This window comes from Triturus cristatus, chromosome 5_2 (assembly GCF_964204655.1).
Source record: "Triturus cristatus chromosome 5_2, aTriCri1.1, whole genome shotgun sequence".
NCBI classification, from domain to species: Eukaryota; Metazoa; Chordata; class Amphibia; order Caudata; family Salamandridae; genus Triturus; species Triturus cristatus.
Window position 1 is genome coordinate 144,947,784 of NC_140588.1, and position 27,709 is coordinate 144,975,492.

The 27,709-nt window shown below is 44.6% G+C and overlaps 1 protein-coding gene across 1 annotated transcript in view; it reads left to right on the forward strand.

Annotated features, from left to right (window-relative positions):
* Positions 1-27,709, forward strand: part of LPCAT1 (lysophosphatidylcholine acyltransferase 1) — a 445,025-nt gene that overhangs the window by 338,656 nt on the left and 78,660 nt on the right. Inside the window, exon 8 of the mRNA XM_085606924.1 lies at positions 15,541-15,595. Within this exon, the coding sequence (XP_085463050.1) occupies positions 15,541-15,595 (55 nt within the window). The remainder of the gene's footprint in view (positions 1-15,540; positions 15,596-27,709) is intronic.

Sequence of the window (27,709 nt, forward strand, 5' to 3'; positions counted from 1 at the left end):
TGAAAACAAGGAAAGGGGGCAATGAGGAGAGTTACAGACCCCCTAACATTTGTAAGGGGGTCAAAGAAGGACAGAAAAGTACAAAAAAAACATTTATTGATTTTAAAAAAAATCACGGGGTACGCGTACGGTAAGCTTACGGTAAGCGTACGGTAGAAAAAAAAAAAAAAAAAAAATGAAAATCAGATTTAAGTGTTTAGATATTAGGGGGCTCTAAAAAGAGCCGTTGTGTTTATGAAATGATTTTTTAGTGGTACCTACAAGTAAGTACCGATGCAGAGTCTAAGGTTCAAGAGGAAGACTCTGTTCCCTTCATCATTGAAGTGCACACCATCTCCTCTATAAATGTCTTGCATGTCATAACGCAAGTTGTTGTGGTAAATGGCACCCATACCATAGTCACGGAGGAAAGCAGAAACAGATTTGTTGACGTGCTTTCTTGCTTTGTCATCGCACCGCGTGCCCACCGTGCGTGCACGGCACTAACTGCGTAAAGTGGGCGCGCGGTGCGCGAAGCGCACCGCGTGCTCACTGTGCGCGCACGGTGCGCGAAGCGCACCGTGCGCGCACGGAACGAACTGCGTTAAGTGGGCGCGCACGCCACGAATGGCGTAAAGTAACTTAGCATTTAAAAAACCTTGCAAATTCACTGAAAAAACCATAGGTTTCACACATGTTATAGTTAGTGGAAATTTTACTGATAAAAAACCAATGAAATTCCCCCGTTATAGTTAGTGGAGGCAACTATAACTCACGCGACCGCAATCTTCTGCTGATGACATATGTGTCTTTATGAAAAAAAAATATTTGTAATATATGTATAGCTAAAAATGTATGGAAGAAGACATGGGCAAATAAGTGTCTAAATACAGTATTAGCATCAGCAGAGGATTGCGGTCGCGTGAGTTATAGTTGCCTGCACTAACTATAACGGGGGAATTTCATTGGTTTTTTATCAGTAAAATTTCCACTAACTATAACATGTGTGAAACCTATGGTTTTTTCAGTGAATATATATATATGTACAAACTAAAGGGCCTTGCTTTTCTTGAGGTGAAAATTCTTTTAATATAAAAAACACAAAATAATTAAATTTCAAAGTAGAAAGTGAATCCCCCTTTTACTGCACACACCTCCATGGGCAGGGGTGTGTCTCCAAATATTTCTGGTACATTTAGCATGTAAATCTTTCTTATACCAATGAAGTGAGCATGGAAGGATAGTTGATTCCAGATTCGCTGAGTCTCCATGGGAAAAGGAGAGTATCATTTTTGGCTGCATCACTGGAAGCATTGCTCTATAAAGGATTCGCAATGCCAACATGCTCCCAGGGTGAGAAGCATACTGCGGAGAGTTATAAAGGTTAATTTTGATCTGTTTTAAATCTGGTCCTTGAGTCCGCTTTAGCTGTTACACCAATAATTCCTGCACAACATGCATGCAAAGACAGGCTTTCGGTCAGCGGGCTTCATCCATTGGTCTGTTAAGATGTCATTCACGTTTTGTTCCACTCATGGGGCAGTGGGTCTGCCCACCTTACCAAGTGGCTCTCTTAAATTTGAGGGATTGCATAAAGCTTTTGCACGTTGTTCACATTGCCCAAAACTAGTTATTTTCTCTTCAGTTCCAAAGCTGTTTCAAAGTGTGCTTTTTATATATATTCTTTTTATATTAACTTTAAATACTTGTTATTTATTTATTTCGCCTACTCGTTAGGTGCCCAGTTAGATAAATGGTGGCAATTTGTTTTTCTTCCTATTTTTTGGGGCATAAACTTGCAATAAAAGTTTTAAAAACTAGCAAGGCCAGATCTATTACCTTGGCAATGCTTTGTGTACTGGCATATGGTGCAGCAAGTGGACACATCTTCACATTAAGAGGCAATGATGACACTAACTTTCAGAGCAGTTTTTTTGTTGCTCCTTCAAATGGCACATGTAAATGCGGATGAGACGATGATGCCCCGGTCAAGCCAAATTTAAAACATTCAGTTTAATTTTAAGACACCGTACATGATAGTGACTTTGAGATGGTTCCAAGATGTAACGCCTTACTTCTTAAAGTGACAGGGTACTTATTTTATGATACGTTGTTTAAGATTCTGTTTGTGTGTCTCATTAGTAAGACTTTTGTGCTTGGCCCCTGCAGACTGATGCGCTCCGCACAGTGATGGATACACCAAATACATGTTGAGGCCTTGAGACCCTGTGTCAGCCCCCTGAACCAGATCACAATCCGAATAATTCAATGGTAGATGCTGGAACCTGAATCCTGCCAGTTCTCGCTCTATTCCGGCATTGCCGGGGCGCCTTTAACTTACTCTTTCCTGATAAGGTCACCAGTGTAAGGACCACGATATTGCAAATGGATTGAAACGTTGTTCTCCCTCTCCCAGTGCTTGCACCTCTCTGTGTCCCAGTTACTTTTCTCCTCAGCTTGGTGTGCTCTCTTCCCTTTATATTTCCTATTTGTTCCCGCCTTGTGTAACCGTGGTTCCGGGTGCTTTTTTCCCATTGTGTTTTTCTTTCTTTGGGCTCACTACCCACAAAGCAATCCTAGCCCTGTATGGGGTTTCAGTGTAGAATTATCAGGTGTTTACTGAGGCACAGTGGCAGAAAAATAAAACACCAATATTTTTTCCACATATCAAAAAAGAAAAAAACCCCACAACATATACACTAGAACAGGCAGTGTCTCGTACCATTATACCATTATGGGAGGTCATGAGCAGAGCACGATGGGTCTTATGGTATCTAGAAATAGGGAGTTTCAGCCTTTATGTAGGTTTTGGCTCATAACCATAAAATGATCTTCAACTGAAAATATTAAAACAATTTGTATGCTTTTTAGATGGCACAAATTTGTTTATGATCCTAGAAGTCTTCCATGATATCTTTTTTAAATGATTTTCAGTAAAATCTTGTAATGGTGTTCTTGGGTCCTTGCCAATTGACATCCATGTCCGCTGGGCATGTAGCCCTGCCTTCAGCACTTTACACGGCTGCAATCAATTATTGGCAATGAAATTTGAATACCCCCAAAGATGAGATCCATCGTCATTCATCTTACCTTCAGAAGACTACTCAAGAATTGGCTGTTCCCTACATGACCGCCATACTCAAAACTCAAATGTACAACAGTAGTATGCACCAGACACCAGTAGTGCATGTGTGTATGTAAACGTGTATAATTATACATGTATATATTTATAAATGTGCATTTCTTTTTACAAAAGTGTACATCACTTATGGTTATAATATAATATATAAATTCTGATATTTATGCTTAACATGTATATAGGCCCCTGGATTGGCAGCATGAGGATTTGACTATATGTTTATGGGTACCTGTTTAATTATAATAACATATATAAACATGATTACACAGGACGTATGACTAAATGTTAAACTATTCATGACACTTAATACTTCAAAAAAAGTATCCTAAATAAATCACAAATAAATAATAAAACCAAATAATAATAAAGACAGAGAATAGTTTTATGTTTGTGTGTGTGTATGTATATATATATATGTGTGTGTGTATAATTATATATTCCTTTAATTGTTTCTTATTCTTATCATATACATACAGGTCAAAATATACATGACAAATTAGTAGATGAGCGTATGCATACAGATTTATTTGTCCAAATGACAATTACGTTCTATAGGGAACATATGTAAGTGCTGAACTATTTATCTACATGTGTAATTTAAAGAAAAATTTGCTAAAATGTGAATGCCTTAGCTTGTAAATAATATATGCATGTACATGTGGGTATTTTTAATGTGCAACTATCTTCAATAGTACATAAAATTGTATGTTTGTGTTAAGGTGTCCAGCTATTCATTTCTCCTATATATTATAATGTGAGGATCTATCTATCTATCTATCTATCTATCTATCTATCTATCTATCTATCTATCTATCTATTGGAGGAAATGCAAAGTAGAATAAAATATCAGTAACATATATGGTGATATGTATGGTTATGGATTTATTTTCTATCATAACACATCTATCACAATGTGTAAACCTAATTATAGTAAATGTAAATATAAGTGCTTAACTAGTGAAATACCGTGGTAAAAAATTGTAAAGTTTTATTTATCTGTAAAAAATGGAATTCTTGATTTTATAAATATTTGTCCTTGTATGTTCATGTGGGTCATTATATAGTACAATTTTATACTTCTAGATTATTATTTTGCATATGCATAATATGTTAACATTTCCAAGTAACAAAGCTAAAAGTGCTCCAACACCTCGTTAGGGGAGGTATGCGCAATATAAATACAATTTGCATTTACTATACATCTCAACTGTTTTGTAGGAAAAATGGTGGTTATAATGGCATTTCTGTGCATTTTATCAGTATATATATTGTTTCCAGAGATTGTTCTCAACTACAGAACAGAGAGAAACTGCAGTGGTCCACTGAGGCTTGAAGCCATGTAGTGTAATCATGGAGCTAGGAATGGCAAGTTGATATTGCAAAAGGTTGAGCTCATAAACATGCACTCTTCAGAAGGAGTTCTAAAACGTTACTTCAGTTTTTGAGACCAGGTGCAACATGTGGGTACTGCATAATTCATGTGGGTACTGGGTAATTGTCTTACATCAATTTCTGACATTCTCCACAATGTATCATAGATAACCTCTAACTGCTGATTTCTCATTTTTGCGGTTGTCAAAAAGCCACAGGGTTAACTATGGAAAGCTGCATAAATCCTGGATTTCATGCCAGAAGGGTTGCTTTGTCAATATTCAGAGCCGGAGACTTAAAAAAACCACAAAAAAAAAAACATGACCAATTAATCTTCCGATGAACTTCTATTGGAGTCGCTAAAGATATAAGTTTTTAATGAGGAAGATTCACCCGGATCCCAGATCCAGCAGCTATTAGTTAGCTGGATCTTTGATCTGGGTTGGCCCCGTTGAAATATGCTGAATTTGCTGCAGTGTACCTTTCTGCCGCAAGACACATTCTGCAGCGCCTGCATGTTGCCTGATTTCTGTTCGGAGCTGCAATCTGCAGGCGGTAAGAGGACTTTCTTATTTTCACTTCCGGCTGGGCACAAAACAAAGACCTCCTTTAAAAAGGCCATTTGCCCTCCTTTTGTTTGAGTATCATCCTGACTGCAAGGTAGCTGGAGTCCAACACCTAGATGCCAATGCAATGAAGGGAAACAAAGGGACAGTTTATCACTTCTCAAGTACTTAAGAGAAACTAAGATGTGGAGGCCTTTTTTAAAACTTTATTCAACCCTGTATGTAAGAGAGATGCACGCACTGCAAGAATGTCAGATGTATCTGTCTCTATGACAAGTTTACTAATTTATGTTTTACATTTCTTTTATGATGCTACTCATCCCAATAAAAGGTGTCAGGGCGCTTTAAATCCCTCTCACAAGCACACTCTCACACACTCTATACAGAGACAATAAATAATAAAAGTTTGTAAATCTCTGTACAGGAAATGTTAAGTAATATTTAGAAGGTGTTTGAGTCACACACTGTCTGTACTGGTAGGCATTATATGTTAAGATTGCATGAATTACAAGATTAGGATTTAAAAGATACCACCGTGATTAGGGTTGCTGTACAAATAAAAGTTTATTACTGCCCAAATTAACCCTTTTAGCGACCTTAGAATACCGACATATAGGCAAAAAATAAGGTTCTGAAACCTTATATTGCAATTTTAACACAGCTCCTCGATGCTGCTTCATAGCTCAATGTGCTACATTATAAGGATAGCAGCTTATGAACTGCAAATCAATCACTATGATATGTTACAAAAGCAGTAACACACTGAGCTATCTACATAAAATACAAATCTGTGATCTGCATGTTACATGATGTGCTTTGCAACAGGCACATTTCAGTCAAAACTGCGAGTAGAAAAAAAACGTGTCCAATGTGGACATATCTAAGAAGTAAAAGTTACATTTCCTGGATCTGATGCGCATGACTGTTGACCATGCTCAGGGCCCATTTTACTGCCTGCAACTCTTAACTATCATCTTATGGGAGCTTGCGTGTTTTGTCTTCTGCTGCAGTGGGAGAGTCATAAGATACTCTGTTGTTCAGTTGTTGATGGGTAGTAGATAGGTGAGATAACATCAGCTTCCGTCCTTGCTGGGCAGACTTCTGTTTACACATTGCAACAGTGTCAACGGTCAATAGTTGCAAATTTAAAAAGAAACTTTTACGCTGATTTAGTAGCACTGGCGTGACAAAAGTTGAGGGGCCTGCAAGGTACATGGAGGGGCCCCCGCTCCAGATTTAATCTGGAGCTCAGGCCTCAGTACTGTGCTGAGAGGGTCCATTGCACCCCCCCCCCCCCCCCCCTGTGGGGGCTGCGGGGGCCTGTGTTATGCCACTGGTTAGTGGTTCACCTCCGGGGCTTCTGGGACGGACCATACATCGACAAATTGTGCTTTGTCTTAAAAAATGTTAAATGATATATGCAAAACCGTATATAATGACAAGAACCCCATGTCTATAAGAAAGCTCTGCAACATCCCTCTTTAGTATATTGTCTGTAGGTATAGTGCATTTAACAATTACATCAAAATGAAATTCACTGCGGAATTATTCATTTTCAACCAACCCCACCTCAGTCAAAATCAATGGCCCCTATGGCACCAGACAGAGAGGACCAAATAGGAGAGGGTGGGAGACATATAAAGACAGGCAGAAGGGGCAATTGAATAACTGCCTCGATAAGCTAACCATTGAATAACCAGTTGGTCCCACCATCCACCTGAAATTCTAGTCCAAAAAGATGACACATAACTGCAAACGCAGAACCACAAACAGTGTCTCTCTGCCACATCCTTGACCACAGTGGCGGAACTAATGGAGTAGCAGGAAGGTGGGGCATGGCCCCCCTGGTTTGCTTTGTTCCCAAGCACTCCTGCTCATGTCCATGTTAGCATCAGGATAATAATTACTTGCATTTTACATTTGAGGTGAAGAAATGAATATGCTAAAGTAGTCACACAAGTAACAACATGGGCCATGGGTGGACTAATTCCGCAAATGAATTGTTTGTATTTTAAAAGTAAATTGTGTCACAATTAATGTCGTCAGACTAGAATGAAAGGGCCCTGGCAGGGTTAATATGTGGAGCACCAAAAAGATATCCTGAGACCGTGCCACACTGGGCTGGCCTTCTGATGAAAGGATAGCCTGTGGCATAAGAACACTCTACTGGGTTTCTGGCCGTGCTGCACGGCTCACCATTGGATTCGGCCTCAGATGAAAACGGAGTCTGAGGCTGCACCGCATTGGACTGGGCCTCTTGCTGATTACACTCTCAGCAGGAAGGCAGCTTTGGTTGCAGTGCAGGAGATCCTCAGTGGGTAAATAAGTGAAGGAAGCTTCTCCAGGGGTGTAGCTATCAATAGTGCAGCAGGTGTAGTGTCAACTAGACTCAGGGGCCTTAGGGGCCCAATGGGCCCAAACTCTGCCTGTCAGTTACTATCCAGCCAGTGGATGGAGGTCACATTTTCCTTGCTTGCACTAGGGCCCATGACACCCCTGCTACACTTTTACGCCTCTCAAGGGTGCAGTGCCCTGGGAGGCATGGAGGACCCTTCATGGTGGTGAGGGTACGTTTTAATAAATAGCATATTTCACTCTGTATTGTGGTCCAATATTGCCATTGAGGGGTTCTTGTGACATCAAAACCCACAAGGCTGAAGGTCATGTGGTTTGTATATATCGCCAAAATCATTAAATGACAATATAGGACCGTATTACATATGGTAACAGTTATCCAATTGTTATTTAATATTTGTATACGTATTTTGGTGTGGTTAGTTGAAAGAAAATTGTTTCTATATTTTATATAGCTTTACTTAAATTCACCAAGTATTCAAATGGTTGGAACGGAGTCCCTGAGGAATTTTTTGCCCCCACAGGCACCTATACCGGCCTCCCCCACTGCTTGAGCATGCCATCCTTTGCAGTCCCCCAGAAAGGCTGGACAGAGTTGTCTTTCCCAAACATATGCACTCTTCATTAGTTTGAGTCTTGACCGGTACAGCAGTGCCACTTTTGCGTCCAGTTGAACAAATTCCTTCCTCAGACTTTGTAGGGCCAGCTTTTTGCCTCTCTCTCTGCTTCAACCAACAAAGACACGTTTGGAGGCAAAACATTGATAGAGCTGGTTTCCACAACTGTTGTATTACACAAAGTTAGGACCCAGGCCGGGGAAGGCAAAGCCAGACCCGATAGAGGCCTGGAGTAGAACGCCGGCCGGCGGCGGGACCCCTCCACGCCACGCCCCCGCAATTAGGAAACCCGGCTAGGCCGGGGAGGGCATGATAGGCCCACAAACAAAGGAAGCCCCCCCCCCCAATCAGGGGGCGAGAAAGGTAGGCAAGGGGGAGGTTAAAAGGGGCCAACGGCCCAGGATATTCAATTCCAAGGCTCCCCCTCGCGTCAGAAGAAGAAGAAAAGCCCACCCACCCTCACCTATGAATACGGGCGTCGCAGCCGTAGGGGGGGAAGGGTAGCGGAGCTGACACGAGGAACCTAGTAGAGAACGAAAGTACTAGGAGATAGATGAAAGGCTCACACAGTGTCCTTGGATGCCTCACGCCAGGGGCACTGGGGGAGCCATTGGGCGGCGTGCCGCCAGAGAAAGAACAGAGATGACACTCCCGCAGGACCCCGGGGATGCCTTACGGCAGGGGTACCAGACGGAGAAGATGACAAGGACCCAGCCGCAAGAAAATAGAGTAGATGCTCAAGTAAGGTCCTTGGGATGCCAAACGGCAGAGTCCCCTGGGAGAAGGGAGGGCCCAGAAAGGATACAGGACGAGCGGGACGGCACTTGCAGCCCGGGCATGCCCAGAAAGGGACACCCTCCAAATCGGTAGCAAGTTGAAGCCTAGACCCGTGAATCGAAACACAGGGATTGGGGCACCTCCCTCCTCTCCCAGGCAATTGGGGCGGCTGGGTCCAGAATGCGAATAGAGAAAATAATGAACAATAGATAAAAGTGAAACATGGTCATTGAAGGACTATAGCAAGACCATGAATGTTGAAATTTGAAATATGAAGATTTCATGTTACAAAATGTTTGTTGTAAAAATAAAAGTGCGACCTTTTCAGGCACCAAGAAGTGGTCAAGTGCTAATTAAGGGAAAAGCGCGCAGCGATGGCAACAACCAGGGGGGAGCGGGGAGGGAGTGCTCACCGCCTGGACGGGGTTCTATTCGGGCAACAACATGAGACCCTTCCAGAATCTCAGAAATGGCCTGTATTTTTCTAGGAAAAACGCTGCGACCCAGTAGTGCACAGAGTAAACTCTGGATATAGAAATTCACGCCTCACTAAGTTTGGGGGTGCCCCTCATGAGCAATTGGAAAAAAACATGGAATTGCTCACTTGCTAATGGGATAGACAAAAAGCACAGACCGATGCCGAAGTGAAACATTAAAAAAAATAAAGCAGAAATGGGTGCTTTCCTACTTGTGGGTTGGCATTGAGTGGGCCAGGTAATCCCCTTGGGTGTGCCTGGCCCTCCTTCTAGATTAGGGCATGCTGGCCGCACAAACATCTCTGCAGCAGGTTCCTTCACCCTGTAAGACATTTAAAACTGCACTCTTTGTGGCCAATTAAGCAAGTCAGAACAGATTTACTGTCACGGTTGCCCTTTTTGACAATTTCTTTGCGCTGTTGTTTTAAAAATAAATTAATGTATATGCTCTCGGAATCTGTTTTTCTTCCGTTTTCCCCTTGTGACTCCACCCCCTTTCTATTGCCACACAGTGACTCCCAATTTATGGGCTCCAGGAGTACATTTTTCACATTTCCGGCATTGGTTTGAGAGATGGAAAGCTAGAGTAGTGTAATTTTTGGGAAGGAAAATCGAGTGTCTCCTTCTTTGATCAGCAGTGCAGGCGGCTTTTATGCAGCAGTTGATTGCACTGAACATACCAGGCGGCGGGAAGTAATGCGCCAATAATCAGTTTGAAAAAGAGGGCTGTGCTTTCTAGAGGAAAGATGGGCGCCAATTATAAACCGTTGTCGCTGTTTTTCTTGAAACAACAGAGACAAAGGTTTATAATTGGCTCCCATCTTAAAGCGCATTCCTCGTATTCAAACTGATTATTGGTTTGTATGGTTCTTTCTCAAATCTGATCCTATTTCTGTCGAATAATCAATCAGGCAGTCCAAGAGGGGAAAATGAATTTAACCTTGAAACTGATGGAATTAACCTAATTTTCTGAATTTTCACAATGTACTACACTTACCATGTTTGTGTCACTTCTGATACGAGTCCACCCTGTTTAAATCTGTATACATCTTTTATACACTCTCGATGTGAGAGTTTACAATTATGCCCTAGGTTGGTTGAGTCCTTCGTTGTCTTTGCCCACGTTCCCACTTATCCCAGTGTTAGAGTTTTGAGTGTCGAGCAGTGAAGCATCTGTTAAAAAAAAAAAAGTGTTTGTTTTTCTTGGGAGCCTGCTACTTACTGAATGCCGGGGTGCTGATTGCCAAGGATGTGGCGTTACAGCCAGACCTGCCCACTTTGGAACCAAGTAAACAGGTTCGAGTGTCTCGGTGTCGGCTTAACATTCTGTAATTCTGGGTAAAAAAATTTAATTTGCCCGCGCATTATTATTATTTTTTTTAATTAATGTGACTTTGGGTAATGCAGCTGGTGCTCATGTAAAGCTCTTTGGCACCTTGGGGTCGAGGTTGAGCTATTTAAAAACGGCAAAAAAAGGCTGTCGAATCTTAAATCCACCCCATGCTTTGTTATTCCAATAACTACGCATCCCCATTTTTATCAGGTATGTAGGTCTTTTTTTTCTCCCCTTTTTCTCGGTTTACCGTTTACCCATCTTTTTTTCTCTCCTTTTAGATTCATTTTGTCTTTCTTTTTTTTGCTCTGCGTCATGGTATGATGACAAAAAAGACGTCACCGTCTCCAAAAAGGAGTGTTGTGCTATTTCTTACGCACATTAAGTATTGCCCTCGTGCTAATTACTTCCTGGAAGTAACTGTCAAAAATATAGGCGTGCTGACATAAAATACCTAGGTTGCCTTACAACATTTTATCCAACAGTACAACATTGCCCTCTAGTGGCAAATTATGTCTTCGTCGTTTTCTGGCTCTACTAAAACAACAAAAAATATGAAATTAACTACAAAAAGCTTTGACCAGGGCTTTCAAAGGGCCGACATTGGTGCTCTCGCCTACTTTTTGTGGACCAGCTGCGATTTTTGAGTAGAAACCTTTGGGTATGTTTATCAAAACGGTGCTTACCCTATAGAAATAAGCAGTGTCAATATCTATCTGTCTATCTCTCTGTCTGTCTGTCTGTCTGTCGTTTGTCTGTCACCACTACATTTTTTTAAATGAAGGATTCCTACAAGTGCAATTTTTATCATCTCAATATACATTGTTCAATTGATTTAAGGGACATTAATTAACGACTATTGTGTAATATACCATTCAGATTTAGATTGAAAAACCTATTGTATTGACTAGATCACGATAAAGTGTATTAAAGTCACAGATCAGTGAGTAAATGGAGCTGTGCTTCAGAAGTGCTCATGCAAACTGGATAAACGAAGAGTCTATATGTACATGTTCTCGAGTGACAGGAGGAATATACATAAGGGATCAAAATTTAAATGAGAAAGATGGAAAATATACACTGTTCCATTTACAAAAATGGTCCACTTGTTTTAACGTCGATAAAGTTTTGATCCAGTTGGACTAATCCGTGGGTCACCATCAGGGCTGGACTCTTAACCCAAAGCAGCCCTGGCAATTTTGACGGACCAGCCTCCCTGCTGCTTTTGTTACTGGGGGCCGATATATCGGAACACTGGCCCACAGTAAGAAAAATGGCCCCCACTGCTGCAAAATCAGCCCCCACTCTTCCATCCTCCCAGGGAAATGCCCAGTGCCTGCTATGGCCAGTCCGGCCCTGGTCATCATCAGGATGTAATGGGTATAAACATGTGGGCAAAACTCAGTGCAGCAACCATAACAATTAAACAAAGCATGATGTGGAGTCCACTAAATAGTGCCAGCTTCACCATAGGCAAGCAGGTCTGTGTATTTATGGAAAGCCCCATGAGGATCAAACCGTAAGAGTGAGGGCATCAGCAGGAGTGAATGCATCACCGCGCTGATAGTTATGGCTGCGTTTTATTTCGTTCATCCAGGTTGACTCCTGTCTAGGATCTACAATTCACTGGAGCTGCTTGTTTTCCGATGTATGTGAGGATGGTGTGCTTGCTTGTGGAATGTACCAGTTGCATCTGTTGTCATGTGACATCTCTCCTGACCAGACAGCCTGCTTCAGATAGTAAATGAATGGAAGTTCAAAGGTATATGTCCTCCACCATGACTGCTGTTCCTCGGACATGATTGCACCACAGTCGTGTATCTGGGCACATGTTCCCTTGAAGGAAACGGTTGTCTCAGCAATACAACAACATAGTTCCAGTGTTGAGATATAAAGGTGCTATAACACAACTGACTATGTCACAGTGCTATTATTTTCTTTACTTTAGGCTGTGCTGCATAGTAGCCTGCACTTCTATGTAACATGTCTAAAAAACATTAACAAAGCCAACATATCTTGCATAGGCTAAACCTTTTGGCTTTGCCAATGCTTGTTTGCAGCTCCTTCCATTGCCTTGCTACAGAACAGCATGATCAATTAACATGTACCACACTGCTGGATGGGAGAGGCGGTAGGAGAGCAGGTACTGGCCTTTTGGGAGAATAGCGTGGGCCAGGGAATAATCAGCCTGGGCTGCCTATGGTGATTCCAATTGTAGAAGCCTCCAATAAAAGCAATATAACAAGCCGCCGAAGTAGGTGCTGGAGAGGAGGGAGGGAGCACCAACAACAGACTGGGGCAGGGAGAAAGCAAAATGCATGAGACTGACTGCACAAACACGCACTCTTTGAGCATGCATGTAAAGACTAAAAAACACAGAAAGTTTCCGCAGGAGTCTGCAGCCAGTGAAACTAAGACAGACAGGAAGCTGTACAAGGCCCATGCTCCATGGCAGGGCCAATGCTGAAGTCCAGGTGGAAGGAGCAGGAGACACTGGCCAATCGTAAGCAAAGATACCAGAGTGAAGTGTAAGCCAACCAATGGTAAGTAGTGGGGGCGAGGGGCTTTTTTAAAAGGTGCACCTTTCGGAAACAATGAAAATGCACCCTACTACCATGAGTGTGCTGCCCCCAGGGCAGCCGCAAACTTGTGCTGCTCCCAGGGCAGCACATTCAGGTGAAAAACAGAGCTGCTGCTTTAAAGCCATCCTGTGTTTTCACAGTGCAGATGGCAACCCACCTGCACCTTGATGGAGGGTTAGAGATCTCCTTGCAGGCGGGTGCAGTCAGTGACTGAACCCCCCTGCAAGGGGATGTCAGGGGGGTCCACAGAACCCTCTTTGCACCCTGCAGAGGGCTGCTCTCAGGATGACAATGACAGTACACCATCTTTTAGGTGGAGCACTGTCAGTGTGCCTCCTGACAGCTTCTTGCTCTGCGCCTGCATCTGTAATACGGCATGGGCGCAGAGGCAAAGGGATTCTCACATCTGCATGGGGCATGCCCCCATGCAAATGAGGGAACACCCCCTGCTGGGTAGCGCTGGTGCTTTATGTGCCCCAGCGCTATCGGTATTACAGAAGGGGCTGCACAAGCATCTGCAGCCCCTTCTGGAATACTGAACTGCCCAGGGGCGCGCAACGCAGGCGCAAACGCCCGTTGCAACCCCGGCACACTCTCTGTAATATGGCCCCAACTGCTCAATTATTCATTTTTCGACTGTCTGCCCTGTGTCTTTGCTTACTCTTCAGAGGGGATGGAGAGAGGCTGTGGGGGAACATGGTGTAGCAGAGGAAGGATGAGTTCTAACTGAAGTAGAGTGCAAAAGACACCAGCAAGACTGTTCTGTTGGGAAACTGAAAAACGTGAGAGGCACGGATGAATTGCTGGGGCGAAGTTGAAGTGGAGTAAAACAATCAATTGGGAGCAAGCAGAGGAGTTAAAAGAAATTGCAAAACAGTAGAGTAAAGCACAAGAGAAAGACACCGGAATGAAGGTGAAGGAAGAGAAGAAAAAAGAGGAAGGCAATTGATGACAAAAAAGAGAAGTGAAAGAGAGGAATACGATGGAGCAGAAGTTATGGAAGGACAGTGAGAGGTGAGAACAAAGAGGATAGCAGTTGATTTAAAGAAAAAGAGAATAACCAGAAGGATGGAAGTTGACAGAGGAGAGAAAAAAGATGGGAGTGAAAAAAGAGGAAAATGGTAAAGAGGGCAAGGAAAATGTTGAGATGCGAGAGGATGAATAGAAAGCTAAGGCAGAGAATAAAAAAAGTCAAAAAAGATAGGAAGGGCAGAGAATGGAAGGAAAGAGAAAGGACAGGAGAGGAATGGAGAGAGAAAAGATAAGAAGGACACAAATAACGAAATGGTAGATAGAGGAGAGAGAAAATGGAAGGAGATATGGAGGAGAAATAGCAGAAGCTTAGTGTTGAGCGAGGGCAAACATGAAGAAGGCAAGGAGAGAAAGCGAAAGGACGAGCCATGGATCTGAGAGAAAGGGAGAAGAGGATAATCGAGAACTAGAAAATGGAGCAGAAAGTCAGGGAAAGGTGAGCGGGAGCAAAGATAGGCTAATAGGGAGTGAAGGGCGACCCAGAAAAGGATAAGAGATTGAAAAGAGGAAAATGGGAACCAGCAAGAGAGGTTGAGCGGAGATAGGGGTCAGAAAGAAGGATTTTAGGAAAAATAGGTGAAAGCAGGGGGAGAAAGAGAGGAAGAAATGGCAATACAGATGTGAACATGAAAGTGGCGTACAGTGTAAAGAAGGCAGGGGAAATAAATGGAGCTGGAGGGGACGTGGTATGGCTCAAACAAGATAAGACAGAAGTGGGGTAAGAGAAAAAGAATCAAAATGAGAGAGTAAAAAACGAGCAAAGAGAAAAGGTGAAGACGATTAAGAAATAAGATGAGATAGAGAGGAGAAAGGAAAGACGGGTAAGAAGAGGAGCTCACAGATTCATTCATGTCCAGAGGCCCAGCTATCATTAGTACAGTAAGTGCTGTCTTACTGGTGAACCAGGGTGTGAGGGGACCACTGCACCCCAATTGTGCCTCTTTTTAAGGCCGATTGCTCAAAGAGTAAGAGTGCCTATTTTTATTGCATTCGTTGGGGCCCACGACCCTTGTTAAGCCACTAATTCTAGCTGCAGGATTTTAAAATTGGTTGTGTGACCAATCCGTGTGTGAATCTTGGTGGCTGAATACTCTCCTCTCCCCAATCAAAGTTATGCTCTTTAATTCCTGAAGGTGCTGCACGATCTAACACAAGCATAAGACCATCTTCTCATTCTTCTCATTCTTCTTTGCAACCTGCTGAATATTTTTCACAATAGTTGTTTTCATATATTACAACGTTGATGTAATGTGCTGCAATGCAACCAGCCCATATTATAGTTAAATAATCTCTTATATTTTTCTGTCTTTCAGTCTAGACATTCTATGGCTTTCTCTGTGCCAGTTCCACAATTATGTGGAAATTGAGGTGAGTAGATGACAAACTTTTTTGTAAAACATTTTTGATTATTACAGTATGGTGGAAAAATAAACTGTGCTTAAGTTCAGATAGACTCGGTGGAGACATATGGAGGAACATAGATATCATGTTTTAGGTTATTTGTCCTATTTCAGGTCTCAAAAAAAAATATATAAAAAGAGCCAATATAGGCAATACCTAGTGAAAGTGTTAACTCAATAGCCATGACAGTGCTATGTCAAATCCTTTGTAGGTAGCTGCCTTAAAAAGCCACCACAAATGGTCACAAGAGTGTCACATTGTGACAAATGTTCTAAAATAGCCTAGTTACAAGAGGAAAGGGTTCTCCAAAATAACCACCTCATAACACCAGGGCCAAGCAATCTATGAATGCAGTCCAGGTTATAGATACCATAGCAGAACAATCACGTACAAATATATCATTTGTGCTTGGTTTGTAGGAATTTGGTCAGAAAACACGTACATAGATAGATCGATAGATAGATGTGTTCACTGCAAAAAACAAAGGTTAAAGTAATGTTATAGTTAGATGAATTTGTCAGTGACAAGAATAATGTTTTGAGCTAAAAAAAAACACAGAAATTGACCAGTTATAGTTAGCATAGCTAAGTATAACTTGCGCCCCCACTACGCACTGCTTATGACCTCACTTATTTCATCACTCATGACATGTTCTATGACCTAGTTTATGACATTACTGATGACATCATCCAATAAGTGTTAGTTTGTTGTACAGCATACATAGTGACAGGGAGCTACCATATTACTTTCCTAACTAATTCTGCACAGCCTATGTCCAGCTGATTGGTGTGTTAGTGTTTACAAAACGCATGTGCTCCTAATGCATCATAGGTGTGTAGAGGTATTGAACATGTTGTGCATAATTTCATTAAAGAGTAACCCTGTGTGCAGGTGACAGTTGACAACCCGTGTCCAGCATGATCCTCACAAGTTTTTAGGCTCTGCAGAAAAAGGGCAAAGAGTCACACGAAAGAAGTTACAGGTGGGAAGGAGTGAGGAAGGGGAGTTCTGTTGGTTATATTGGCATATAATATAACAGTCAGAGATATGAGAAGCAGAGTATAACAATTGATTTGTATGTAAACAGGTATTGTTGGTCGTATGAGAAGCACTATGAGATACAGAAGGGGAGGGAATCCCACATTTTCTTTTGTCTCCTGGAAAGATACAAACGAATGTTAGGGTAAAGATTCTACATACATTCTAATTCTACATACTTTTGAAGGGCCTGATCACCAGTTTGGCGACCCGACCGCCCAACAACCATGACCGTGGTCTCTAGAAGAATGCAGTGCCGTTCACCGTATCACGATGTATCCGACGGGTCGGCGGCGGTCTTCCTGGCAGTGGTCAATGTTTTTCCATATTTATCGATGCATGTGTGTATATTTTGTCTGCACCTGTCAAATTTACACGTGCATGATACATGTGTAAAAATAACACCTACTCATTGCTGGAGTCTGGCACATATACGGCCAGTCTAGTCAATGGGCAGATCATACAAAAATGGACTTACCTGTATTTCGGCGCCAACAGAGTAGTTTTCTTTAGTGTAAAGATGCTGCTGTGAAGGGGGGACCTGGAGAAAGGGAATCTGATGGTAAGAACAGAAAATGGGTGAGTATGCACCCCAAACCCTTTGATTCTGCCTACTCAAGGCAGGCGGTCGCACCGCCATGGTCGACTCTTCGGAAAGCCAACTCCTAATATGGATGGCAGTGAACTTCTCTGTACCTCCCTATGACCGCTGCTTTCCTCCCACCGCTCCTGCAGCTGTCTGCAACTGGCTGGCAGTGTTCGTGGTTCGCTGGCGGTCTTTCCAACAGCAATGTGACAATCTCGTAATACGGCGGTCGGACCGCTACTGTGGTCTCTGGACCGCCAAACTCATAATCCGCCCCTAAGTATTGTAAGCAACCATGAGTTATTAGATAGAATCATCTCAGCATGACAATTTCTACATAACATAGAAGACTATGTGCAGCAGGTATTAAGCAATGTACATGTGCTTGTTTTGCTTCAGAAGATGGGCTACCTGTAAAGTTTTCACCACAGTATGAAGGCTGCAGGTAGTATAACCTTTAGCACCTTCAGACATTTCTTATTTTAACCAAATAGTGTCTTTTTTGCCAAGTGTTGCATAGAGTGAACACAGTTCTTAGTAGATAATTATTAATACCCTGTAGTGTATTTCTCATGCGAGTTTCACTGTCTGCAAACAGTGTGGAACAGGATAAACTCTTTCCATAGAGTGAAAACTGTTTATAGTACCCATTTCTCCACACATATCAACATCTTTTCTCATCGTAGGTTCGGTGGTTGTCAGGGGTGTGACACAAAAGCTGTCTGCAGTAAGGTATTTGTTTTGGAACAGGCATTCAGTAATTTTGGGAGCTTGGCTTACTCTAAAGAGCAACATAAATCTCCCTGGGCCATTCAGGACACTCTGTTTTTAAATTAGCACTCCCGCAAGAGTCGTTGACTCAACCGTCCAGATATAGAATTATTTTTTATCCTTATTTTCCAAAAACTACTGAAATTACCAAATCACAAATAGCACAGTCTATGGAACAATATCTAGCTTCTTGCCAAATTGTAATTCTGTTCAGCGGTTTTTGCTGTAGCCCGTCATAAAGAAGGCTATGGAAAATGTATGGCGATTGTGTTTTTGGACCCCTTTTTTTTCTCGGCACCCGCTTTACTGATTATCCCAAAACTTTTCATGCGCAAACTAGTCTAAAGTTGCACGTTTTTAGAAACATTCACAGAGATTCGTTAAACGGTGCCTAAATTATTAGCAACGCAAAAAGTGCTTTTCCTATAGAACAGCTGACATGAATGTTATTTAAGGGTCGCCAAGGGTCACAGTTGATACCCCTGGCTTGCCCCTTGTGACCTGTGGCACTGCTTTTGTGACTCCTGGCCTCAGAGGATGCAAAATCAGTGCCTGGAAAGCAGGTGCAGCTCTTCCAAATGGACAATGGTTGGCGCTCCACTTGCCTGGTTTCTTCTCATTTTTTTATTACACAAATAGTGAATAATATTATTTACTATTAGTGTATATATTAGTGTATTTGTGAAAGCTAATGTAAGTAAAAAATGCTGTTAAATGAATGTTGTATGCATGCTTGCGGGTGAGAGTGTGTTTACGTGCACTAGAGTGTGTGAATTTGTTAGTATGTGTGAGCATGTGTGTGTGAGTCAAAGTAAAGGTCAAATGGTGTGGGATGGCACTTTTGCTACCGCTTGGCGAATTGACCTCCATGACAGTTGACCGAACTATAATTACCTAGTGGCGACCGCCACTAGGTAATATATGTATGTAATGATAAAAATCCTAGCGTAACATGCAGCGAGGGGTCCTTTACAAGTGTTTGCACCAATTTAGGAAATCTTTATCTGAGATAAGTGCTAACTGGCCTGCCTGATGGTTTTGTTGTATACACCATGCTTTTTGCCAGACCCAGAACTGCAGTTTCTAGACGCAGAAACGTGTATCCATAACAGAGCTGCTGAGTAAATCGAAGGTTACTGTTATCAAGGCCGCCAAAAAAGAAAGCACTTAAGTGGATCGATGGGCATGTTAAGTAGCTTCTTTAAAGTTTACACCCAATATTGAATGGCACCGCCACAAACAACCTTCCCCTTGTTTTTAGGTTACAGATCATTCATAGTTGCACATATTTTGTCATCTGCTGCCATCTTGTGAGTCGATATGGAATAGCCTACCAGAATATTTGAAAGCATGCATTATTGGCACAGAGGCTAAACGCAGTCGGGCCCGAGTTAAGTAAAAACAAAACTGTTCGACATAAGCTCTTTACTTGGATTTATTTGCCCAATCGTTATGCTCAGAAATCACCAAAATTGACAAGATCGTTTAGTTTCCTTGGTGTCTTCAAAGAAAATCACAACACAGTAAACAAGCTTCCTCTCGTCTCAGAATCCAGCATCCCCAACGAGATGTACTCTCTGGCTGCATCTCTGCCTTTGACCTTGTACAGTGCCCTGATGTATTTTAGCTAGGTTAGAGGTTTATCAATTACCTCATACTTACATGCATAGATACATCTTTGCATGACATAACTTTTTGACATTCTTCGTTGCAGATCTGTGTGTTTTTTTTTCTTCATTTTTTACATCACATTCGGTTTTCTCCACCCTCTGTCTAGCGCAATACAGAGGAGTCTAGTAAATCTCAGATCTCCTCTGGGAGGAGACCTGCAAGGCTCTTAAGACCTTCCTGGATTGAATGAATTGGTTATTGATTCCTTTTGACTGTATACTTTTTTGAGCTCAGCAATTAATGTATTCCATTTAGGTTTTGCTTTATTTATTTTTTATTATAGAAAGATGGCTGCTCGTGATGTGCTTGACGGGTGCCCTGAAATTCAGATGATGGTGTAGCATTGGCACCCTTTCAGCTGCCTGACGTTCAAGGAACCTTACAGGCAGAGGCCAGGCAATGGCCAGGTTTTACGAAGAGCATGGAGCGTCCATCTCTCCTGGGGAATAGAGTGACATAAAGGCGCTTCTTTGGAAACACCTGCCTTCTCACCAGCCCCATTCTTAATTGAAGCCTAGCTGTGCCTGCCACATCTCTAAATTGTAGCCTCATTACCTCTACGTCCCTCGTCCTCGACCCAGTCATCACTAATGAGGTATTCCACTTGACAGGAAACAAAACAGGAAACACTTTTAGGCTCCACCCACCCTCCTGCCAGGGGCTATAAGTACATAGCCCACAGAAAGCATATCCTGATTGTTTCCTGTCAGTGGACCTGACTGGGACGCTGGGGTAGGTGCTGGGCACTTACCTGCTTCGTGTTGTCCTGTAGTTTTCTCCTCTGCTGGACTCCATGGACCTTCGTGGGAGCTGCTTGAGTCGGGTTGCTGGGCTTCCTGGACTCCTTCAGGTTCTTGGTTGCCGGTACTGCTGGGCTGCGCTGGTTTCACGGAATCCTGCTGTCGGGTGAGTCCTCCTGTGCTGCGTGTCCTTTGCGCTGTGGCTGTAGTCCCACCTGTCGACCGCTGCTGCTTGCTGGAGCTTAATGGTTCTGTCAGGCTCTTCCTGCCTTGGGGCTGCCAGAGTCTGTGTTCACTCTTTTTGGTGATGTGGAGCGTTCAGGTTGGGATCCGAGTGCTCTGTTTGGTGCTATTCGTGCCTTCCCGTTCGGAGCGGTCATTGTGGGGCACCCGGGTTGGGCTCCGGGTGCTCCGCTGCTCGTCTTCTGTGCTGGGCTCCTGGGTTGGGCCCCAGGGTGCTTCTCGGCGTTTTAGGGCATGTCGGCGTCTGTTTCCCGGCGTCTGTTTCCTGGAGTCCTTGTGGGTGCTGGGTGCCGGGGCTGGATTCTCCGCATCGTTTCGGCGTTCAGCGGCCATGTTGGGTAGGGTTTTGTGTCTTTGTTTGACCACGCCCCCTCCCACCTCGCTTCTCAGGATTCTGCACAGCTGTTTGGCCTTCTGGTGCTTCGAGATCGGTTTTCCGGTTTGTTTTTTATTTAAATGGAGTGGGGGTTACATTCTGCTGTATCCTGTCTTGGCTCATGATAGGGAAGCATCAGAAAAAGCGTAGACATGTGTCTCCTGTCTCCTCTTCCTCTTCCCCAGCTGATAGTGGGGATTCTGCTCCTCTGGTGATGCGTGCCCGGTTGAATGACGGCAGGCTGAAGCGCTTGATTTTGGAGACTTTGTCTGATATGAAGTCCTTCAAGAAGTCTGCCTGGAGTCGTTCTGGTGGGGGTGTTGCCCTCTATTCGGACATTTCTTCATACGATTCTTCTGATAACTCTTCCTTGGGGGCGGTGGATCTGAAAGGCAAATATGTTTCCAAGGAGTTGTTGTCTGACCTTCTTTCTCATGTACGTGAGAACATGGGGTTTCCTGATGATGCTGTGGCCAGTACTTCCTCGGATGCTGTTCTGCCGCAATTTCGGAAGCCTGTTACTACTTCTCTTCCTATCCATCCCTTTGTGATGAATGTCCTCTTGAAAGAATGGAAGGATCCGGATCACATCATGATGCCGCGCTTTATGTCCAAACTGTATCCTGTGCAGGACATGGAGGAATCGTTTCCTGAGTCGGTGCATGTGGATTCCATTGTCGCGAGTTTGGTTGGTCGTCCTTCTATGGCGGATGATAATATTCTGCGTGATGGTGTGGATAAGAAGATTGACTCTGCATTGAGGAAGTCTTATGCTGGCTCTCACCTTGCTATCCGTTCTGGTGTCTATGGGGCTTATGTCTTTCAATCACTGTTGACTGACTTTAAGACTTTATTTTCCACGATGCAGGAGGGGGGCAGTTGCCCGGACTTGCTGGAATCCATGGAACGTCAAGCCGAATTCCTCTCGGACATTGTCTTTGATTCTGTGCGCGCTTCTGCCTTGCCCTGTGGTTCCTCTATTGAAGGGTTGGAATACGGACACCGCGCAGAGGTCCATGGCTTTGCGGTTTCCCTTTACTGGTCCTCGTCTGTTTGGGGACACTCTTGAGGATAAGCTTCATAAGGTGTTCAAACAGCGAAAGCATTCCTTTTCCTTCCGTCGCCAGCCTTCTTGTAAGGATTTTTCTTTCTCTCATGCCAAGACTTTTCGTCAGCCTTCCCGATTTCAGCAGTCCTCCTTTAAGGGCCCAAAAGGTGTTGGTAGGGGTTTTCCCCAGAAATTTCAGAAGAAGCCCCCCAGAGATGCTGGACAGGGTCTGCCGCGTTCCTGACTATGCTGCCCCCGAGGTTGGTCATGCTGGTGTTCCTCCAGAGGTTGGTGGGAGGCTGCGGTTGTTCCTTCCTGCTTGGCGTCTGATGACCTTTGATCAGTGGGTGCTGGATGTTCTAGTCCGGGGTATCGGATCGAGTTTCTGTCCCTTCCTCCTCCCTCGGGTGTGGTGCGGACTCCGTCGCCCTTGGACCTGTCTCGATGTCAGTCTTTGATCAACGGTGTTCACTCTTTACTCTTGAAGAAGGCGATTGTGCCTGTTCCCCGGTTGAAGTGGGGTCTGGGGACCTATTCAGTTGTTTTTCTTGTTCCGAAGGTCAGAGGGGGTTTTCGGATTGTCATCAATCTCCGGAGTCTGAACTTGTTTGTCCGGAAGATCCCTTTCAAAATGGAGACCTTGCCACGGGTGATACCTTTGATTCAGGCCGGCTGGGTGTTGGCTACGCTTGATCTCCAGGACGCCTATCTTCATGTGCCTGTAGCTCTGGAGGATCAGCGGTTCCTGTGCTTCTGCTTGGAGGGTCGACATTGGCAGTTCTGTGTCCTTCCATTTGGTCTCCGGTCTGCTCCCCGCGTGTTCACCATGGTAGTGGCTCCCTTGGTGGCCCATCTTCACCTCCTGGGTGTGTTGGTGTTTCCTTACTTGGATGATTGACTGCTCCAGGCTTCTTCCCCTGCGGTCCTGTCTCAGCACCTGTCCTTGACCATTCGTATGCTAGAGAAGCATGGGTTTCTCGTGAACTTTCTGAAATGCCAGCTGATTCCTGCCACTCGGAGGTCTTTCATAGGGGCCGTCTTCGATTCAGTCCTGGCCAAGGTGTTCCTTCCGGATTCCCGGCTTCTGCACCTTCAGTTCCTGTTGCGTAGGTTGTTGTCTCAGGCTGCGGCTCCCCTCCTTCAGTGGCTCGAGGTTCAGGGTCATATGGCTGCTACTGTCTTCACGGTGCCGTGGGCCAGGGTTCATCTTCGGCCTATGCTGTGGCATCTTTAACGTTGGGTGCCCTTTCCAGTTCAGGACTATGCTATTTCTGTGCCAGTGTCTCTGGAGGTTGTGTCCGCTCTCCAGTGGTGGCTGGATTCCTCCAATCTCTCCAGGGGGTTGTGGATTCACCTGCCGCCTCCGTTGGTGTTGACAACGGATGCCAGTGCGTCCGGTTGGGGGGCGACTCTGGGTCAGTGGGCTGTCCAGGCTCGTTGGCTCCGGTCGGAGTCCCGCCGGTCCTCCAATTGGAGGGAGCTGTATGCGGTGGACCGTGCACTTCGTTTCTTCCAGGATTGTCTGCTGAGGTGCAATGTCCTGGTGCGGTCCGACAACTCAGTAACTGTGGCTTACATCAACCACCAGGGCAGTAATCGCAGTCCTTCATTGAATCTGGCGGCCTGTGCAATTGCGGGTTGGGCGGAGCGTCATCTTCTGGCCATCGCTGCTCTGCATATCAGGGGTGTGGACAATGTGGTGGCAGATGCCCTGAGTCGCAGGTTTCCGTCTTCTCTGACCCTGTGTCTCTCCCCCAGGATTTTCACGATGCTCTGTCGGAGGTTCGGGACTCCCGAGCTGGACTTGTTTGCCTCCAAGACACATTCGCAGCTCCCCCTCTTTTGTCCCAGACTCCGGAGTTGGGTGCTTGGGGGGTGGAGGCGTTGTCTCTCCGGTGGCCCTCTTGGTTGCTGTATGCCTTCCCCTGATTCCAGCCTTCTTGCTGAAGGTCCAGTGGATGGGTGCCCGGGTGGTGGCTGTTATGCCTCACTGGCCTCGGAGGTCCTGGTTCCCGTTGTTGTTGAGTCTGGCGGTGGGTCCTCCTTGGATTCTACCCCACTACCCATCTCCCCTGAGGTCGCCTCTCCCTCCCTCCTGGTCCCTCTCACCCTGGCGGTATGGAGGTTGAACGGGTGTCTCTTGGGGTCCGGGGTTTGCCTGACCACCTCATCACTGTGATGCAGGTCTCCCGTAGGAAGTCCACTTTTGCCTCCTACTCAAAGCATTGGGCTTCTTTCTCCTCCTGGTGTTCGGGGCTTGGTCTGTCTCCTGTCACTTGCCCTATCGCTTCTATCCTTCAGTTTTTTCTGGATGGGTTTCAGAAGAAGTATGCCTTGTCTACTCTGAAGGGGCAGTGGGCTGCTGTTCGGGCTTTCCGGGATCCGGCTTCGCGCCCGTCTTCGGATGGGTTGTTGGTTTCCCAGTTTTTCTGGAGTTTCTCTCTGTCTTCTCCTTCTGCTCGTTCTCCGGTTCCTTCTTGGGATCTTTCTTTAGTCCTGGGTGCTCTGCAGTCCTCTTCCTTTGAGCCCTTGGAGTCTGTTGACCTTAAGTTCCTCTCTTTTAAGGTGGCTTTTCTGGTTGCTGTTACTTCTGCTTGGCAGTTGGGTGAGCTCACTGCCTTGCATTGTTATCCTCCCTTTTCACGTTTCTTTGATGACGCGGTGGTCCTTTCTTCGAATCCTGGGTTTGTTCCGAAGATTCGTTCTCTTCATTGCTCTAAGGAGTTGATTCTTCCTTCTTTCTGTCCTTCTCCTTCCTCGCCTGCTGAGTTGTTGCTTCACTTTCTGGATGTGAAGCGTGCGTTGTCTGTTTATGTTGCCCGCTCTGTGGAGTTTCGGTCTTCCGACTCTCTCTTTGGGACTTTTGGTCTGGCTGGTCGAGGTAAGGCTGCCTCCCGTCTTATTCTGGGTCGCTGGATCAAGGTTGTCATTTCTCTGGCATATCAGGGCTCTGGTTTGCCTTGCCCTTCTGGAGTTCAGGACCGTTCCACTAGGGGTGTTTCTGCTTCCTGGGCTACTTTTCATGGGGTTTCCCTTGATGAGATCTGTCGGGCTGGGACTTGGGAGTCTGATTCTACTTTTGTGAGGCACTATCGTCTGAATTGTGCTCTGTCTGACCGGACCAATTTTGGTTGTGGTGTGTTGATTGCTGTGGGGGTTGTTCCCCCCCCCCCTGATTCTGTGTGTTTAATAAAGTTTTTTCACTTGCTGCACTCCACTTTTGTGTTCGGTCTCTGTTCTCTGTGTGGTTTGCCAAAGGCCTGCTTGTGGGGTTGCTTTGGTATGCCTCATTAGTGATGACTGGGTCGAGGACGAGGGACGTAGAGGTAATGCTATGATTACTTACCGGTAATCCCCATTACTCTTAGTCCTACTCGTCCTCGACCCAGTCATACTTCCCGCCCACCCTCCCTGTTCAGGCCTTTGTTGCTTGGTATGTCAGGATGTGCTTTCTGTTGGCTATGTACTTATAGCCCCTGGCAGGAGGGTGGGTGGAGCCTAAAAGTGTTTCCTGTTTTGTTTCCTGTCAAGTGGAATACCTCATTAGTGATGACTGGGTCGAGGACGAGTAGGACTAAGTAATGGGGATTCATAAGTAATCATAGCATCATCAGGAACCCACCATCATTAAGGCAAAACCCACTCATTGGTCTAGATCACCGTTTCTGAAAGTGAGACACCAGCCTTGCTTCCAGCCGGGTACCACTGCCCCAAAATATGGATGGGTTCAATCTTAGCCTACAGCCTCAAAACCACGTAACGTGGCACAAATGTCACCTATTTGTTTGAAGCCAGCACAGTGGTCATCTTTCCATGTACTTTGAGGAATTGTGCCATAGCAACATCACTTGTTGTTCAAATCAGCTGACTTTGACGTGTATGTTAGCAAATGATCGCCTTAGTGCCTCGAAAGCTACGAATCAATGTATACATTTATAGGGGGCTACAGTTGCAATCCTCATAAAGAGAAATCCTGTAATTCGAAGAGAAAATATTGCTCTCTATGTCTTCTCTGCGTTATAAGACCAATCGTTTTAACACCGTTTAGTACATCAAGGTGCTCTAAAACAGAACATCCCACCAGAACCGGGGTTGACGAGCACACCTTCCTTGCTGGAAAATGTTGAAATCATCATCAACACCTCGGCCGTCCATCCCACTCTTAGGAACACTTTGGGTAACCCACAAAAATAAATTTTTAAGTTCCAGCAAGAAATTGCACTGGGTTTTTAGTCCATATAAACGTGTAGGATTAAAATATTGGTCAAACTTCACAAATGTCTTTTTTCTATCTAAATTATTCTCTTCCCCCTTTCAGTAGGGGTGTGCGGCTCGGTGCGTTTGCCCAGGGTTAACTCGGGTATAAGTACAAACATTTTGACAGACATAATTCTAATGTGAATGCAAATTCACATAGTTAAACCTGCCTGTGTTCACTTCGCTTACATTGAGCAGGCACCAAGATATTTCCCCTGCGCCTCTTTCAGGTAACACTTTAAAATCCAGAAAAAGATGCAGGCGGGGCCAAAGTCTGCATGCGTAACTGCCTCCTCTGCATGCAAAACTCGCTATATGCTCTCCTGCCAGGTTTGCATGCAAGGGGGCTTATTTACAAGCCCATTGCGCCACTGGTGCGTCACTTTTATTGATGCACCAGCAGCGCAATTGGCTTCCCCATATTTACAAGGCCATTTAAAGTCAACCTGCGTGACTTTTCATGGCCTTGTAAACATGTTTCCCTTTCACGCATAACTCTGTGTGAAAGGGGCTTTCCATGGGTGTTGCTGTGGGTGTTGCCATGCAACATCCATGGATCGTGACACATTCCCAGATTTACAGCATGTTGTAATCCTGGGAATGCGTCAGAATCCTACTACTTCCCAGATTCGGCGTGAGGAGGCGTAACGAGGAGAAATACTTTTATTTCTCCTTGTTTTTCCCTCTTGCTATGAGTGCTGCATTATGCAGCATGCATGGAAAGAGGAAAATGCCTCTAATTGTTTTTGTGCAGGAAGGTGTCCCTTTCTGCCCAAAAACAAATATCCCCTCAGCGCAGGCACCCTTGCAAAATGCCTCAAGGGTGTCTGCGCTGGCGCACGGCTGCTGTTTGTGCACCATTGCAGGGGAGAAGGACAGGAATGCGCTGTATCCCCAGCTATTTTGATGCACAGCAGCGCATCAGGAAGGCTCGCTGCTCTGCCGTGCGTCAAAATATTGTTAAATGAGGCCCACAGTTAGTGACTTTTTTCCATGTGCTAGTTAGACTTGGGCACCTAAAAATCTTTAAATAGAGCGGTGGATGTTTCCGGATTTTTTCAGAGTGTTCCTAACCCAGCCACAAGGTGGCCGTAGTGTGCAAAATGTAAATCAACGGCAAGCACTAACTTCGATAAGCAACAATGTTTGCTGCATATAAGGAATGCCGTATCCAATGATGTAAGTGATGCAGTGGTGATGGCCAAGAAGTATAAAACTACAATACAGTGTCAAGAAATATATAACTGCGCGAAACAATGGCCAACTAGAATTACTACTTGTTGTATAGATCGAACCGGATCTTGGGCTCTGATAATTATTAGCAAGCCCGCTGTGCACATTGTCTCAGAAT